At 35.0% G+C, this 17,865-nt stretch overlaps 5 protein-coding genes across 6 annotated transcripts in view; 1 reads left to right on the top strand and 4 right to left on the bottom strand.

Moving 5' to 3' along the window:
• Window positions 1–1,555, bottom strand: part of LOC107707036 (protein FAM50A-like) — an 11,322-nt gene extending 9,767 nt beyond the window's left edge. The window contains exon 1 of one of the 2 annotated variants that reach the window (XM_016510914.1): window positions 1,274–1,555. In XM_016510914.1, coding sequence (XP_016366400.1) covers window positions 1,274–1,552 — 279 coding nt within the window. In that variant the 5' untranslated portion in view covers window positions 1,553–1,555. The remainder of the gene's footprint in view (window positions 1–1,273) is intronic. The other variant, XM_016510913.1, reaches the window with a different exon arrangement.
• Window positions 1,556–2,006: 451 nt separating this feature from the next.
• LOC107707037 (transmembrane emp24 domain-containing protein 4-like) lies at window positions 2,007–6,145 on the top strand. Its single transcript, XM_016510915.1, has 5 exons — window positions 2,007–2,212; window positions 2,767–2,867; window positions 3,020–3,145; window positions 3,802–3,948; window positions 5,173–6,145. The coding sequence occupies exons 1-5, from the start codon at window positions 2,068–2,070 to the stop codon at window positions 5,320–5,322; spliced, it is 669 nt and encodes a 222-aa protein (XP_016366401.1). The 5' UTR covers window positions 2,007–2,067; the 3' UTR covers window positions 5,323–6,145.
• A 1,112-nt stretch (window positions 6,146–7,257) lies between these two features.
• On the bottom strand, window positions 7,258–12,341 carry LOC107707038 (proline synthase co-transcribed bacterial homolog protein-like). The gene is made up of 8 exons (XM_016510916.1): window positions 12,213–12,341; window positions 11,246–11,353; window positions 11,121–11,156; window positions 10,964–11,039; window positions 10,658–10,798; window positions 9,883–10,025; window positions 8,259–8,357; window positions 7,258–8,143 (listed from the first exon to the last, which is right to left on the bottom strand). The coding sequence occupies exons 1-8, from the start codon at window positions 12,300–12,302 to the stop codon at window positions 7,988–7,990; spliced, it is 849 nt and encodes a 282-aa protein (XP_016366402.1). The 5' UTR covers window positions 12,303–12,341; the 3' UTR covers window positions 7,258–7,987.
• A 779-nt stretch (window positions 12,342–13,120) lies between these two features.
• On the bottom strand, window positions 13,121–14,568 carry LOC107706979 (small nuclear ribonucleoprotein G). The gene is made up of 4 exons (XM_016510831.1): window positions 14,405–14,568; window positions 14,106–14,128; window positions 13,716–13,840; window positions 13,121–13,413 (listed from the first exon to the last, which is right to left on the bottom strand). The coding sequence occupies exons 1-4, from the start codon at window positions 14,434–14,436 to the stop codon at window positions 13,363–13,365; spliced, it is 231 nt and encodes a 76-aa protein (XP_016366317.1). The 5' UTR covers window positions 14,437–14,568; the 3' UTR covers window positions 13,121–13,362.
• An 873-nt stretch (window positions 14,569–15,441) lies between these two features.
• On the bottom strand, window positions 15,442–17,651 carry LOC107706980 (zinc finger protein Xfin-like). Its single transcript, XM_016510832.1, has 2 exons — window positions 17,571–17,651; window positions 15,442–17,178 (listed from the first exon to the last, which is right to left on the bottom strand). Exons 1-2 carry the CDS (start codon window positions 17,612–17,614, stop codon window positions 15,762–15,764), a joined length of 1,461 nt encoding a protein of 486 aa, XP_016366318.1. The 5' UTR covers window positions 17,615–17,651; the 3' UTR covers window positions 15,442–15,761.
• Between the last annotated feature and the right edge of the window lie 214 nt (window positions 17,652–17,865).

A 17,865-nucleotide genomic window follows, 5' to 3' on the forward strand; every position in this document is an offset into this window, starting at 1 on the left:
AATAGTGAATGTAGACGTTTGATGATTTAATGTTTATATTATTCTACTTAAGATCGCGTTGGAGTGGTTAAAGCTCACTTTACATCATTTGCCATAGCCCTTTGCACGGCCGGTGTGAAAAACATGCTTTTTTCAGCGTTAGAAAACTGAAAGAGCAGAGGTATTTCCTGCAGACATTAATAAGGGCCCTTATCAATGTCTGCAGGAAATACCTCTGCTTTTGATTAACGCTATGTTGATACAGTAAGCGTTCCAACGCGATCTTAAGTTGAATCATATAAACATAAAATAATATAAAATGTCTACATTCACTACGGAACTCGGATGAAAGTTAAACTGAAACTCGGTATGGTAAACAACTCAAATAAGATGTGTCTTAATAATTGATCTCTGTAGATTTATTATATACAGTGCATTAAACTGTAAGCACTCACACCACAAATAGAAGAAAATCATATATGGAAACGTTATCTTGCGGCAGCTCGTTGATACACAGCCACTTGTTTGCACGGATTAAGTTTCATTCATTCATTTATTTGATCGCTTGCATAGTTGTTCGGCATCTCTAATAGTTTTATTTTAATAGTTAGTATTTATAGAGCATCCACATCGTTTCAAAGCAGCTTCTAGTAAGTTCTGTTACATCTATAATGGCTTAATTCTTTACACTGAGCAGTTTTACTGGGCAATATGACGATATATAACAATGATAAATAATCCACTGTTTGAGATCTAGCTATGTATTCTCCTTTTTTTTTTTTTAAATAGCCATGGTTCTGCTGCTCTGACCGGTGTTTTAGCAGTTAGCCTAATCCAGTAACGTTACCACTGTAGTGAAAGAGACTGAATAATGAATATTTGCAGCCTCTTAGACAAACCACAGAGTGATTTTATTTATTTAAAGAGATTTACATATTAGTCCGTTTTATTCTAAGAGTATGTAAGATGGTTTTCAAATAAAATATTAATAGTAAACGGTCGGCTTTTTCTGTGGTGATTTGCGTGTGTTTACACTGTGTGCTCCTGAGCGTGACCTAAAACATGGCGGAATCCAACGCAGCGTGACGCAGATTCCCATTCTCTATGGGCAAGAGAAATAATCATATTCTGGGTTACACAATATATACTATGCGATATAATGGAAAACTTTACACGACATTACACTTATGAAGGAACCCCCTGCCGCTATTTATAGCAGGAAAGTAGTCAGAACCGGTTGAATAAGCAGTGTGTTTGTATGTTGTGGTTGTGTTTGTTACTCAGGCTCACTTGCCTCTGCTATCTTCTGTTTAAGCTGCTCGAGCTGCTCTCGCTCTCTTTCTCTCTTCTTCATGAGCTGCATCGCTCTCCCCGCTTCACTCGCCGCTCCCTTATACTGCGCCATTGCAGCTCTTTCACAAGATGTGTAGAAATAGAAATAAAAACACTGAAAAAATTCAAAATAACTCCTGAAATCATCCATTAAACAAACGAGAAACTTCTCGAACGAAGCAGGCGGTTGTGGGCAATTTACCGCAGTTCTGCTTCCGGTTGATGAGCGACATAACTGCATTCCAAAGTAAAAGTCTTCTCAGTTGCTTGCCTGAAACAGTAACTGATAATAAAATACATTATCAATGAGTTGTATTATTATTATTATTATTGCTGCTGCTAAGAATTATAGTTTCATATAATTATAGCTTTATAGAATTATATAATTATACATTTTATGGCTTTATGATTATGGTATTTCAAATATATATTTTCATGTTTAATGTGAAAACCACTTTCAAATAGTAGATTAATTTATTTTACATAGAGACGTATACAAACACGAGATATATTTCCTGAAATCTAATATGTTATTCGTTTTATTACTGTTTTATTACATTATTATTATTTAATTATTAAATTAAGTTTTTTTTTAAGTATATTTCCTCAGATAAACTTCCAGAAATGCTACTCGTGAACATGAGCGGACTTTTACTAAACAAAGGCCCGTTGGGAGCATAGACTGCAGGTTGGGAGTGAGAATCGAGCGACTCTGAAATCGATTCGCATCCCTGGATTGAGTGAGAGGTGATTTGGATGGACATGAAGGCGGTGGTGTCCAGTACAGGGCTTATGCTTCTATTTGCGTGGCTTTCTCCAAGCCAAGCCCTTTATTTCCACATCGGAGAGACGGAGAAGAAATGTTTTATAGAAGAAATACCCGACGAAACCATGGTGATCGGTACGTCCATTGTCAAATCGGCTCTCTGTGATCGGTTAGCTTTGTCGGCTAGCAGATTCATCCGTCTGGATTTATCAGTATAGTACTTCATCGTTGGTCTTATTTAAGACACTTAACATGAAGGCAGCTGATATTAAAGCAGATTTGAAATATGGATGTGCTTATCTGCGTCCATCTGTTCAAATAAAGGAGGGCTTTTAGTAGATCAGCATGATCAAGGATGTGGCAGGTGCAGCATCCTGCTTGGGTTCCTGAGATACAGGTGCAACCAGTAGCTACAGCCTGCATTTACAGTTTGTTTATAATAATCAGAAATAACAGTTATGTTGACAGTAGACAATGCATGTGTATATGTATTATAATATACGTACTGCATACTGAATAATACACTCAAAAATGCCCTCAGAATGAGAGTCCAAACAGCTGATAAAAACAAAACAATAATCCACACCGCTCCAGTCCATCAGTTAATGACTTGTGTGAAGTGAAGTTTTTTAAACTATTCCTTTAATGGTGCTGTTGAGAATGCTGGTAACATATTGATGTCTTTTTAGGGAGATACAAAACACAGTTGTGGGACAAACAGACTGGCTCTTTTCTCCCATCCACCCCTGGTTTAGGCATGCATGTGGAAATCAAAGATCCTGATGCCAAGGTAGCCTTTCTATTTTTGTTTATACTCTACAAACTATATGATTGCTGTATAACAGTTAATATGGTTATATTTGGCAATACATGGCTATAATATATTTGGATACCGATATACTTCTGTGAAGTAGTTTTCACATTCTTCTCTGCATTTTTCAGATCATCCTGTCCCGTCAGTACGGCTCAGATGGCCGTTTCACCTTCACGTCCCACACACCAGGCGAGCATCAAATCTGCCTCCACTCCAACTCCACCAAGATGGCACTGTTTGCTGGGGGGAAACTGGTATGGCTGTAACCATGATAGAGCAGATAGATGTAGAGAACACAATAAGTTCCATAGTTGCAGTCCAAGACATTCATCAGGCATTTTTGAGTAATGCTGTGCAATGTGTAGTCTCTATATTTAATAAATTACATCAGATAATACATGTCAAATGCAGTGATATTTTAGTATTATATACGGTAATTTCTTTTATAGTATTTCATATTTCGAATTAGCTTTTATTTTTATATTTCAGTTTTCATTTTAGTTTACATTTTGTGCTTTTGTCATTTTTTTCTATTTCTATTTATTTTCAGTTCAGTATTAGTTTTAGTAATTATACTAAAACGGAAATAAAACTACATTGAACTTAAACCTATTTTATTTCAGTTAATTGCCAAGGCAACATTTCTAATTTTCAAAATTTTCTTCCATCTAATATTTCTATTTTATTTTATTTCAGCTTTAGTTCAATGAAGGTTTGGTTAACAAATTCAAGCCAATATATTATTAATATGGCTCAAGTTTTGTTTTCACATTTTCAAGTTTTTGAAATTACCTATATCTCAGTATAGCAATTTATACATAATAAAATGACAATTACAGTATCTATTTTCATATAATACAGTATAACTGAACATAAACGAGCGAAACCTTATAATCATGCTGTCCTACAGAGAGTCCACTTGGACATTCAGGTTGGTGAACACACCAACAACTACCCCGAGATCGCAGCCAAAGACAAACTGACCGAGCTGCAGCTGAGGGTCCGACAACTTCTGGACCAGGTGGAACAGATCCAGAAAGAGCAGAACTACCAGCGGGTGAGTTTCAGCTGCAGAAACTACAGTAGTTTAGGTTACAGTACAGAGAGGTGGTGTTGGCTGACTGGCCAACTTAAGCCATTTAAACTTACATTTGCACAGTTGCTGAAAACAGGTATCTGCTCTGGATGTTTAACATTTTGTGCATCAGTCTTATCAATATTAGTACTGTATCTAGTGGGGTTATTATAGTTAAAACTAAGACCATAAAAAACATTCCATTACTTGAAATAGAATATACGTTAATATAAATTATAAACATTTCCAAGTTAACATTTTTTATTTTCATTTAGTTTAACTTGATGTACTAAAATGATTAAAACTACAACTGAAATAAAAATGTATATTAAATATATAGGCATATTTATAAAAAAAAAAAACTAATAAAAAATGACAAACTGCAGAATTACTAAAATTGTAAATAATATTACAATAAAAAGGGAAAATATAAACTAATACCATAAAAAAACATTATTGTTACTTAAAATAGAATAAACATAAAATATAAACATTTCTTATTTTCATTTACTTTAACCTGATGTACTAAAAAACTGAAATAAAAATTAATATAAAATATATAGGTATGTTTATAAAAAAACTAATAAAAAATGACAAACTGCAGAATTACTAAACTTTTAAATAATATTACAATAAAAAGTGGAAATATAAACTAAGACCATAAAAAAACATTTTTGTTACTTAAAATAGAATAAACATAAAATATAAACTTTTCTTATTTTCATTTACTTTAACCTGATGTACTAAAAAACTGAATAAAAAAATACACTAATAAAAATGACAAAAGCACAGCAAAATTACAAAAAATTTAAATAAAATGAAAATGGAAAATATAAACTATGACTATAAAAAAAACATTTTTGTTTCTTGTAATATAATAAATATTAAATAAAATACAAAAATTTCCAAGGCAACATTTTTTATTTTCATTTAGCTTGACTTGAACTAAACTAAAATCTGAAATAAAAATGACTAAAAACAATAAAGACGTATTTTAAAAAACAGAAACTAATAAAAATCGCAAAAACAGCTAAATTACTAAAACTTAAAAATAAAAAAAATGAAAATATAACAATAGCTACAAAATAAAAATAACTAAGAAAAGTATTTCAGTATTACTAAAGTAAAACAGTCATCTAGTTGTCAATGTTATCGCCCAGTATCCATATGGGTTGTATTGCGCTCACAATGATTTTTTTCCCACAGTACCGTGAGGAGCGTTTCCGTATGACGAGCGAGAGCACGAACCAGCGAGTTCTGTGGTGGTCTATCGCTCAGACCTTCATCCTCATCATCACCGGCATCTGGCAAATGAGACATCTCAAGAGCTTCTTTGAGGCCAAAAAGCTGGTGTGAAGATCAGACAGCATTACAAAGACAATAACTCAAGTAACATTCATTGCCGTTATGGTTGTCAAGCATGGAAATACACAGTGCTTCATTTCAGTTTTTTCTTTTTAAATTCAGTTCGGTACAACTTTATCTTGAGCAGATAAATTCAGTCACAATGAGCTTAAACAGGCAGAACATTAACAACCCTTAATTCTTCTGTACACCTGATACCCATTTATCATACATATCTAGCATCTAGAACGTTGTTCATTTTACTCAAATGTGTGATGTGAAAATTTTATGCCTTTAAAGTGATGATCATTACGGGTGCAGGGAAACTACTGTTGACTTCAAGGTTGTATTACTGATAAATGTGAAGAATCAAGCTAAAACTAATAATTTCAGCATTTCTAATATGTATATATTGAAGTATTTTGATGACTTTGACAAATTTGTGGCTTTGTTTTCATATTCTATCTGTCTTGGGCTCTCAGATAGGTTTGATGTTCATGATTTTGAGGGAGAATGATTCAAGCTAATTGACTGTAGCTTGCATAGTAGCGGTTTAGACCAAAAAATAAATACGTATTTTAGGAATTTTCTTACTTGGTGGTTTACAAAATATGATTTTTGTTGTTCTCAATCTATGTTCTGTTTCATGCTTTATTTATTTACTGCATTGGCCACATTTAAAATATAATTCCAGTAGTTATAACGGACAGGAATGTCTGTAATTTAATGAAAACTATAGGTTTTCTGGGTTCTTCTTCAATTTCAAGGCTATATGTTGTTTATAGGATCTTTGGAAATTTTTGTACTGCCTTCTTCTTACAAGTACCAATTTATAAAAAAAAAAGCTGGTTCGCCTGATGCACAATGTCAAAATCCTCCATATGTGAAAATTTGAAGGTTATTTATAGGTTTATGTAGCTCTGTACTCTCAAGTGTCATTCAAGCTTTGTAATAATCTGTTCATCAGTGTGCATGCAGATACTTAACTGTACACTCGGTACTCAGTCTTTACATTGTTTGACACATGATTCATTAACACGGTTTTAGTTTCGGTGTCTATTTTAGTTGAGTTGTTTCTTTGAATTAAATGTGTTTTAAAATTTAAAAAAAAAAGCTGTATCTTTTATATATAAATACACAAACACTACCATTCTAAACTTTGAGGTCAGTAAGGGTTTAAACAAGATTAACACTACTTTTATTCACCAAGGATGAATTTAATTGATCAAAAGTGACAATAAAGACATTTATAATGTAACTTTCTTTTTTACCATTCTTACTGTACTTTTGATCAAATAAATGCAGACTTGGTAAGCATAAGAGTACTTTAGAAACAAAATCTTACCAATTATTTTGTGTATATATATATTTTATATTTCGCCAGGCCAAAGAGGACGCCTACAGGAGTGGGGACAAAGACTTTTTGTTTTGTTTTTTCTGTTCTCATGTCAGATATGTATGCATGTATGCATGCATGTATGTATGTATGTATGTACCAGGAGCACCTTAAAAAAAAAAAAACACAACAAATTCCTCGTGTGTTTGCACACACCTGGCGAATAAAGCTAATTCTGATTCTGATATATACATACATACATACATACAGTATCTCACAGAAGTGAGTGCACCCCTCTATATATATAGTATATTATATATTAATTAAAAAAAAATGAAATACTAAAGTTGACCACTGCGTTTATACATGCCACACAAACCATTTTATTTTCTATTGTTTTATTGCTCAACTCACCTAAATCAATTAAATATTTATGGACAACTATCTATTGTCAAGATACAAGATGTTATTTGACACACTGATTGAAAAAAGGATGTTGATTTCTGTTTAGGCTTTTGACAACTAACCACAAACAGTAAACACAATACTGTATTAATCCAAAAAAAAAAATATGATGTGATTGCCTCTAAACAAGCTTCTAAGAATCAGGACAATCCCTCTCTTGCATAGTAAAAGGCCTCAGACCCTCAGCTTCTCCAAAACGCCATGTAGCTGCTCATCTCTGCACTAATTTCATTGCATATTTCTATGTTCTGTACTGAAACCAGTGTGGCTGTCGATCAGTGCTAAATTCAACACCAGTGTTTAAAGTGATATGAAATACTACATGAATTACATGATGACAACACCACACAAACGTCAGTCCCGACAAATCTCACTGACACAGCTTTCAAAGCAACAAGTGGATACTAAAGCAATACTACAAATTAACTATTTATATAATTTACATTTATGATTTTGAACAAAATACACTGACACACTATAAAATATACCTACACACTTCTAGGAACAAAAATAATACATCCTATCGTTTTAATTAGATGTTAAACATCTAATCTAACGGAAATGACAAATTACACCTCACATCTATGATTGGCAAAATGAAACTGAGCATGTGCTGACCCTGTATCTGTTAAAAAGAATCACAAAACCAAGTATTTTACAGAGAGCTGGAGGACACTTCTGGAGATCTTTCGACAATAAAAACACCTTCAGGAAGTAAATCTAGTATTCCAGTTATTAAATGACACTTCTTTCTAGTTCTTTCACCAGAGAAGACCAGGTCAGCAGCATTAGTTAAGACATATTAAGAACCCAGTCATTGGGTTCAAGCCCAAGAGGTCCCACATTTAGTTCAGTAACCTTTTTCCCCCCCATCATTCATTGCTCTGTGACCGTGAGCCGGTCCATTTTTTTGGCTGCTTCCTCACATACGACCTTTGGCTTTCTCTCCGGACTGGGGCTCGGGGTGTTGGGGTATTCTCGGGTGCCGAAAATAGTGCTGCCGACACGTATGTTGGTGGAGCCGACCTCAATCTAATTGGAGAAACAATTCAAATGTATAATAAATTTAACAAAATCGACTTTGCCATAAACTGAACATGGATATCAAGTACAGTTGAAGAGTATTTTGAAATGAAGCAACACTTACCGCATGTTCAAAGTCAGTAGACATGCCCATACTGAGCTCAACCTGCTCTACTGGGATCTTCAGACTTTCACAAACTTCCTCACGATGTTTCAACAGCATCTAGACACAACATAACAGGGTTCCCACACCTTGGTTAACTTCAAATTCAAGGACCTTTCAAGGACTTTCCAGGTCCAATACCCTCAAATTCAAGGACTTAATGTGGAGACACATTTCAAGTGTGAGCAAAGTTACATCGTGTTACCTTGTAAGATACATTGTTACAGTTTTCATGTGTCAAACACAACTATGCAAAAAAGCATTTTTTTTTTTGTATTTATTTTTGGCCATATGGCAGAGATCTGATATTCTATTTGTCGTATTTCTGTTTTGCATAAACCTGAAGAATATTCGGTACATCCTATACTGTATTCTAAAATGATCTGATATTAACTTTTGCATGGATTTTATTGAAAAGAGCTTAGGCTCATGTAAACAGAAGTTTTAAGATAAATGAATAAGGCATGCTTTTAAGTTTTTCTTGCCTCATGGGTTTACATTATTAACAAGCAAAGCAATTCAACATTAATATCACGGTGTGTCTGTGAAACGTTGAGGTACCATCGTAGTAGTTTTATGCACACGTGAACGTCATGGCAAAGTACCTCATGCAGGAAACACTTAACGTAACACGTAAATGCACGTAACTAATGTAACTCAAGCAAGCTAGTATGCATAGGCCACGAAATGTTGGCGAAATAACACATTAGCGGACCAGAGGGAATAATATGGAATTTTTTCCAGAAAACTTCTTGCACAAAATAAATTCAAGCACTTTCAAGGACCTGTATTTATGGATGTTTTTTTCAGATTCACAAACTTTCAAAGATTTCAAGGACCCGTGGGAACCCTGATAATAATTTAGCTTCTTTCATTTCACATACTACGCTGTAACATCCTTTTAGCATGTTGCTAGCTTGTATAAACGTTTCTACAAAATTATTATGCAGCAAAACTATTGTCAACATTGATAATAATAAGAAAAGTTTCTTGAGCACCAAAACAGTATATTAGAATGATTTCTGAAGGATCATGTGACACTGAAGACTGGAGTAATGATGCTGAAAATTCAGCTTGGCCATCAAAAAAAGTTAAATAATATTTAAATTTTAATATATTTTACAATATGACTATTTTTTGATCATATAAATGCATCCTTGATGAGCATAAGAGACTTCTTTCAGAAAAAAAAATCAAAAATAAAAATCTGACCCCAAATTTTGTAAATATCTTCAAATATATGAGGCACTAAATATACGTGATATCAGCTGATCTAACGCACCTGGAAATCAGGGTTGGGGCCATCGCTGAGGTCGTAACCGTAACGGCCAATCGTCATGAGCCCGGCGAAGTCAAGAGCGGAACACTGAGACACGATGTGTTTTACCACGTTTACAGTCTCTTCGGGTGGCAGGCCATGTTTACCTGATAAAACACGGCCAAGAGAGATGATCATGCTGAGGTTTCAGGAAAACAGTCTCTTTCAGAAAAAAAAATCAAAAATAAAAATCTGACCCCAAATTTTGTAAATATCTTCAAATATATGAGGCTCTAAATATACGTGATATCAGCTGATCTAACGCACCTGGAAATCAGGGTTGGGGCCATCGCTGAGGTCGTAACCGTAACGGCCAATCGTCATGAGCCCGGCGAAGTCAAGAGCGGAACACTGAGACACGATGTGTTTTACCACGTTTACAGTCTCTTCGGGTGGCAGGCCATGTTTACCTGATAAAACACGGCCAAGAGAGATGATCATGCTGAGGTTTCAGGAAAACAGTCATCTGATACACTGAGAAAAGATTTCATAACGCTTAACTGTTTTTGTTAGACGTGCCCACTGTGACATTCACATCCAGTCCGAAAGTAAATCAAACAGCATCTGAACCTTTGATATGGGCTTTTTCAACAAAATTGCATAACACATCTGCATCCCACTATGATGCTTCCCTACTGTGTGTCAATACATTTTACAAACATCACAAATACAAAGCACCACGTGTGATTTCATAACAGTATAAACATGCTGTAGTGCATTTAAGGACATTTCAGTGGTACATTTCTATTGACTAGTGTCTCAGTAAGAGTTAAAATACGTTTTTGCAACCATTGTTCATTTTGATAACAAGCATGAAACTAAGGAAAAGTTGTTTGTGTTGACTGTTGACAAAAAACTATGAAAAATAGGCTTGAGAAATAACAAAATATAAAATGTGCCACTCCAAATCACACAAAATTCTTGATTTTAATTCTTATAAAATAGCAAAATACTGTAGGTAGAATTTTATAATAGAGTTTGTAAATTTTTCAGAGCTAATGTTTACAGGAGACATACAATTATTCAGGTGCAGAACACTCACTTTCCTCTCCGCTGGTGTTGATCTGCACCATAATCTTTAACTGCTGTGTGTTGGCAGCTCTCATTTTTTGCCACGAGCCGTTGACTTTTTCAGCCAGTTTCATAGAGTCTATCGTCTCTACCATATACAGGTTTGGGACACCTATGAAGTAGTTAAATGAATGCGGGTTAATTCAGAACAAAAAAAGAAAGAAATAATAAAAGAAAAAGAAAATAACCAAGTCCTAAACCTATTAATATCTAGGTAACTAGGTAGTTACTGTAAATCTATTTTTAAGTGAAACTAAATGTGATTTGCTTTGCTCACCCAGGAGTTTGTTGACATTATTCTTTTGCAGATGACCAATGAAATGCCATTTTATTTCAGGACATGATGACTCTACCTACAAAGACGTTTTACATAGATTAAGACGTCTGATCAAAAACAACTAAACAAATGCATTCCAATTTGTCTGACTTCATACCAGGGGATGGGAAGCTTTCTCAACAAGTTCATTTACCTGTGGAAAAAGGGGATATATAATACAAGATATTTCATATGAAAAACGTGACCAAGCTTCAAAACATGCATACTTAATTATTTACTCACATAATTCTCTCCAAAGTTTCGTTGTCCATGTTTGTAAGCCTCCACCACCATCTCTGGTGGTTTAGTCTTACTAACCGCAACCAGTCGAGGGGCAATACATGGTAACGTCTGGAAGAGAAAAGTAAAATACTTTCACTTGCTTACAATAGAGTGTTCAAGAGCAGCGTTGGAAAGAAACTTTTTCTTATTACAATATTTGCCATATTTAGAAAGGCCTAGAGCATAATAAAACTGAATACTAAATGTTAGATAACAAATTAGAAGAGAGAGAGAGAGAGAGATTTGCAGCAATAGTATTGTAAAATGTTTTTAAAAAAAATAATGTTAATCATTGCTAGTTAATATACAATATATACAGATTATCCAACATACATACAATAACGCAAAAAATAACAGATTAGTAGCGATTAGTCAAATATGGTATGTACATTATAATAACTCTCTTAAATTGCTCTTCATATGATTTATTTTAACCATCAACCTCCATCCAACTTAAAATCTTCATGTGGCAATGCATTTGCTACTTTTGTATACAGTGAAAAGTATAATTTAAGGATTTAATATAATGTCATAAAGTGCATGTAATTGACGCGTGTCGTGCAGATTTCATTTGCTGGAGCGTGACTGTTGAAAATCAGAAAATTCAAGCAAAATGAATGAATTCACACAATATCCTTATCCTTGAGTAGAAGTTGAATGGTATTCAAATGTAATTCCATCATTCTGGATACCTTGCAACACTTTTATGAATACATTGTGTGTGAGTCACAAAAAGTATAAGTTATAATTAACAAGCTGTCACTCATCCCTTGTTACTATATGGAGCTAGCGTGTGTAAAGGTTGAACAGATTACATAACGCTGCCAGAACAACACGGTGAGCATGAGTGGAGAGTTTGTTTTTTAAAACATTTCAAAGGCATATTTTTGTTTCGTATCATACTCGAAAGAAACCCGTGAAAACTGACCTTCGGGCGTCGGGAAACTGCTTGATTCACCCGGTCCACCACCGCCTGCAATTTCTTCCCAACCTCCTCCGACATCACTACTCTCCACATAGCCTCATCGCGCGCACATACACTAGCCCGCGTGACGTCACGGGCAAATCCGGTCAACTTTCCGACAAAACAAAAGTCCTGCCTCATTTAAAGAAGATTGTTTGCATCTTACTGACGCTTTGTAAATAAAAATGCCAAAGTAAAGTATACTGGCAGCATTTTAAAAACTATAAAATTAAATGTTATTGCAGACTATTTTTATACAGCACTTATTTTCATGGACCAAGACATTTTTTCATTTAAAGTCCCCCTGTAGTCAGATATTTTATCCCTTAAAACTTATCTTTGATCATAAAAATTACATATTTCAATGTTTTTTCTTGTGTAAATAATATTCTCATTCCTTAAAATAGCTTGAATGCAACTCTACACCCTTGCCTTATTTACTATACGCTGATCTATGAATATGCACATTAGTCCCGCCTCCGCTCAGTCACACCAGCCAGCGCCTCCTGATCCACTGAACTGTAGTAAACGCAAAACAATGGCATTCACGGATAATGACTGATAAAACTATCTTTTTACTAACGGACAACTACAGTGAATACTGTAACATTCGTTAAAGTTACTTACTTGACGATGTTGTGTCCTAAAATGTCATATCCTGTCCTATGATGGGCAACAGAAAAACAATCTATTAATGCTAGATTAGACAATGAATATTTTCATTAGAAGGAAAATACTGTACATTTAAGTTTTTCAGGCAAATTTCTCAGATTAACAAAATGTGACTATTTGAACTAGTCAAGATTATTGAATTGCTTCAAATGAATATTAAATCAAATATTAATCAAAAGTGAATTTACAAAAATACTTTGGGTTAATCACACTGTAGTCCATTTATTCACAAAAATGTATGTATTGTGTACACAAATTTCTAGACGTAGGAAAATACATAAAAACAAGGAAGGTGTTTACAAAACAATATTGTTCAACACAATCAAGGATTTCTGCATTAATATTTAGTCTTTGTTGTAAACAGACATGAGAAATCAATTTTGATATTTGCTGGATACAAAAAAAAAAACAGAAAAGCAGGAAAAGAAAGTGAGCATCATCCTCATACTCGTTCCAGAGCCTCCAACATGATTATACTGTTTCCTCTGATCACCTGAAGAGACACAAAAACAAAAGAGCATTCATCATTGCACAGAATAAATCACATAACATAAGTCTCTCAAAATAAACGTAGATCTAAGAAATCAGCAAATCGTGGTGGAAATGTGAGAAGTGAGTATCTGTCTATTTGTTGATCTTTGTGTGATATATTGAATCTCCATTATGATTTAAATATAACAATTGAACTAATATCTGAACATAGTGTCTTTCTATATGATACAAGTGCCAGCTAGTTATGTTTCACCATGAGTTTTGTAATATGTTTGATACTAGATTGTGGTATTAAGTACTGACCACCATCCCAATATTGTTCATTTGTCCCCCAGGAGCCATTTCTATCGAGTCATCAACGACCAGATTCATGAAGGGATCAAATCCACGCAAGACGCCCTGAACATGACGGCCACCATTGAGCTTCACTGAAGGTGTGCATGAAAACAATGTCTTTACAAAACAAACGCACAAAGAGGCCATTTGAAGTGACAGTGATTCGGAACAGAGATATCGTGGAGTTTAACGCATGCTGTAGAACATTCATTTAGATAAGTGTATTATTCATCTGCACATACAAGATCACAATCAAATACTGTTGAAATAAACTATTTTTTAGGAAAAAAATATTATTACGAAGGCTTTCAGATTTCCTGCATAATATTTTGTGAGAAAATCACACATAATACTCACGTGAAAGCTTCTTGTCCATAAACCTAAAAGGAAAACACAAAACAGATATTAAAAACACAATACTAATCTGACCTATACAGATACTGCACCTAACATTCAAACCTAATTCTTATGAACGTGTAATAAAATTGAAATCAATAGCAGGTGGGTTTTGTGCGTTAAATGAGAATAATATAATATACGTTAGTTGTGAAATAACTGCAGGCAAACCGGCTAACCTAGCGCAGAAGAACGCGACGCTCAAATGTAACTTATCGCATTTCTAAGAGACCTACGATCAAAAGGCTTGAAATACTTACTTTTTCAGCTCGGGCGGGTGTGCTTTGCTCATGTTTATTTCGTTAGATCAAATAGTTTTGTAAAACAAAAACGTTTGAAACACGTTTCAAACAATGTATGAACAGTGGCGGAAGTGCTGTACTAGGCACTAGGTCGCGGGATTTTCTGTACCAGTCACCGTGTGCAATATCGCCCCCTACTTTAGCGGAGGACGAACTTCAATAACATTAAAAAGTGTAATGTCGATGGTTTGTAGGAAAAACGAAATATTCTACCTCAAATTTTAATGCCATATTTGCGCTACTGGTGTGATTTTTAAAAGCGATAAAAATAACAACAAAAAAATACCAAAACAATTTTAACAATTTATTCAAAAACAATGTCAATGTAATGTGTAACATGAGGTAAATTTTCTGACAAACATTATTAAAAGGAAAAAAAAATCATCACACATCTTGGGACAAAGCAGGTGATACTGGAGGTAGCCGCAAGTAAACACACCCAGACAGTAATGTAGAGAACTAAACTTAAAATGTCCCCAGTCTATAGTATTAATAAAATATAATATTATAATATAGTTATATTATTTTGCACTCATCATTTACAATGTGAGTCATAAAGCGAATATTATACAGTGTTCAAAGAAAGAAAAAAAAAAAGGTCAGTGCAAAAAACACAGCTGAAAAATCACTGCAACCTATTTGGTGTTAGGAAGAGAAAATATTAGAAGTGTTAAATTAAAACAGAAACAAATGAAGATTAATAAAGGTTAAGAACCCCTGATAAACAAATTAAACAATAAAATCGACTTGTTCTGTTGTCCGAGTCACCTAATCTGAGGTCTCATATCTGCACATAGGTCATTCATCCAGTATATCTCTCATAAGAAAAGTAATGAAATTATACTTGCAATATTTGGTCATAAACTAGCATGTTAGTTTCTGTTAAGCATGCTACTATCTGTTAAGCTTCTACAACTTTATAAGAGTATGTTTCATGTAGTTCACGAAAAACAAACAGAAATTTCACAATGCTTAAGTAAAACGCTTAAATGTGTATATGTCAAAACATTAAATTCACCATATTCTCATAGTAACATAATGGATATGACTTCTAGATCTGTATAGAGGTATGGAAAAATTCATCCTGAAGAAGAACTATGCTGTGAGTGGAAGTGGTTTTAAGTACCCGTATCTGACAAAATACAACTGGCTTGTCAATATTATTAAAGGCCTCTATTATTTGTCTGGCTGTTTGGCTCAGATGGGAGTGAGTTTTCCTGTGTACAACATCTTAAGATTTAGAACAACATGATGGTGAGAAAATGTGATTTTTTTTTTTTGAGTGAACTATTCCTTAAAAGAAATGGAAGCTCTTTCAGCCATCACTGAATTCATCTTCATTGTCACGTAGCAGATGTTTCTGGCAGTGCTCTAGAAAAGTGTCCAGGGCTATGAAGGCTTCCGCACATGGCACACAGTGATAGACTTTCTTTTCACAATCTTCTGGAATCTCAGCGAGGGGAATCCCAACTGTACACACACTACAACACCTGCATGTGTCGGCTGGTTGATGACACTCTTCAGGGGCTTCCTCATGGACGTTCTCATGGACATGCAGCTCAGCTTTGGAGCTAAAGACCTGGTCGCATGACGTACAAGGGTACTCAGCATCCTCACCATCACTGTCGTCCTGCTTAACCATTTCAGCTGCTTCTTCTTGCTTAGTTTCTGTCAAAACAGGTAGATTTTTGGTCCTAGCTCTACCTCTCTTTGAAGGTCTATTTTCTTGGGAAGGTCTGAGATCCTTGGCTGCCTTTGGGTGAAACCCAACTGCGTCAGCGCCGGATGATTTGCCACTCAATTTAAGCTGGGTCTGATGGTGAGAGCTGTAGTGTCTAAAATGCGCCCAACGCGTCAGATGGTGCAGGAACTCTTTTCCGCAGTGGAGGCATGGATATGTTTCACCTTTCTGCCTTTGCCTGGTGGTCTTCAAAGAGGTTCTCTGCAGTTTCCTCACCTTTATCTCCCGCCGGTGTTCCTCTTTCCTGTGCTGATGGAGCAGTGATGTCTTAGGAAATGATTTGTCACAGGAACGGCATGGAAACAACATACTTGATTTGAGAACTCTATTCTTCTCCATGCTGCTTTTCATGTGCGTGTGGGAAAAGCGCATGTGGCAAGCAAGTCCAGTAGAAGAACGGAACGTTCTGGTACACAAAGTGCATGTGGTAAGAGATGCGGTGGTTTTTGGAGGAGATGGAGGCAAGGAGGCGTATGAAGGTGAAGGAGGTTTGAGAGTCTTGACAGGCTGACAGCCTCCGGCCTGCTGATGGTGCAGCAGCCCTTGCTTGTGGCTGAAGGCTTGTCCGCATGGGGCGCACGCATAGGGGCTGTTGTCATGATAGAAGGGATCTTCTGAAGATTCAGTCCCGCAGGAAGGGCAAGACGAACCCCCTTGAGGTTTCCCCCTGCAAGTCTGGCACATGGATGAGGCGTGAGAGCATTTGTGTAGCTGCAACCTAGAGAGCAAAACAAATTTTTGGCCACAGCGTTGACAGCGATGGAGCTTTCGCAGGGCGTGCTCTCTTTCCTGGTGACGCACAAGACTGTTCAGGTCGGAGAATTTGTGGCCGCAGTCTTTGCAGATGGATGAAGATGGCTGTGATTTTGGTTTGTACTCGATGCAAGTGATCAGTTGAGCCAGTTTGGATAAGGTGTCTGACATGGGTCTAGCCCTAGTGGGGATCTGGTCACATTTTGCTCCATTCCAACACTGTACAGAATCCATATTCCTAAATGAAAATAGAAAAATATAAAGCAAATTAATCATATTTTGATTTGGATTCTATTGCTATACATAAATGTGTATACATACACAAACACACACACACACACATATACATATATTGCATTATCTCCCATTCAGTCTAGCCAACTTAATATTTGTGTTATGGTTTTCTGGAAATACAAGCTTTTTAATAGCAATGCAATAACTGTTAAATATAAAATAATATTATAATAAAATATTATACTAAAATAAATAAAAATAAGTAACAAATAAAGAAACAAATTAATATTGCTATATAATGAAGACACCTAGATAAAGTGCATGCAGCATTACTGTAACACAGGATTGCTAGCCGTCTTGCTACGCTTCTGGCATGCAACTGACATACAAACATACCCGCTAGAGGACTTTGTATCATACAAAATGGGTTTCTCTCCCATCTATGTGGACATTACAGCAGGTGTTTTTAGGTTCATAAACGCAAAATGTAAATTAAAATAGAATACATTAAATAAGGCAAATTTATACAAAACATATTTTTAAAAAAATAGTTTTAAGATATAGACAAGATATAAAACCAAGGAATATAATTTAAAATAGAATACATAAAAATATTTCTATAATAAATTATAGAATTGTATAATAAGCTCTGTAATAAACCTTATAAGCATAAACCTCATGATAACAGTTT

Source organism: Sinocyclocheilus rhinocerous, unplaced genomic scaffold (genome assembly GCF_001515625.1).
Source record: "Sinocyclocheilus rhinocerous isolate Xijiao unplaced genomic scaffold, SAMN03320098_v1.1 scaffold714, whole genome shotgun sequence".
NCBI lineage: Eukaryota > Metazoa > Chordata > Actinopteri > Cypriniformes > Cyprinidae > Sinocyclocheilus > Sinocyclocheilus rhinocerous.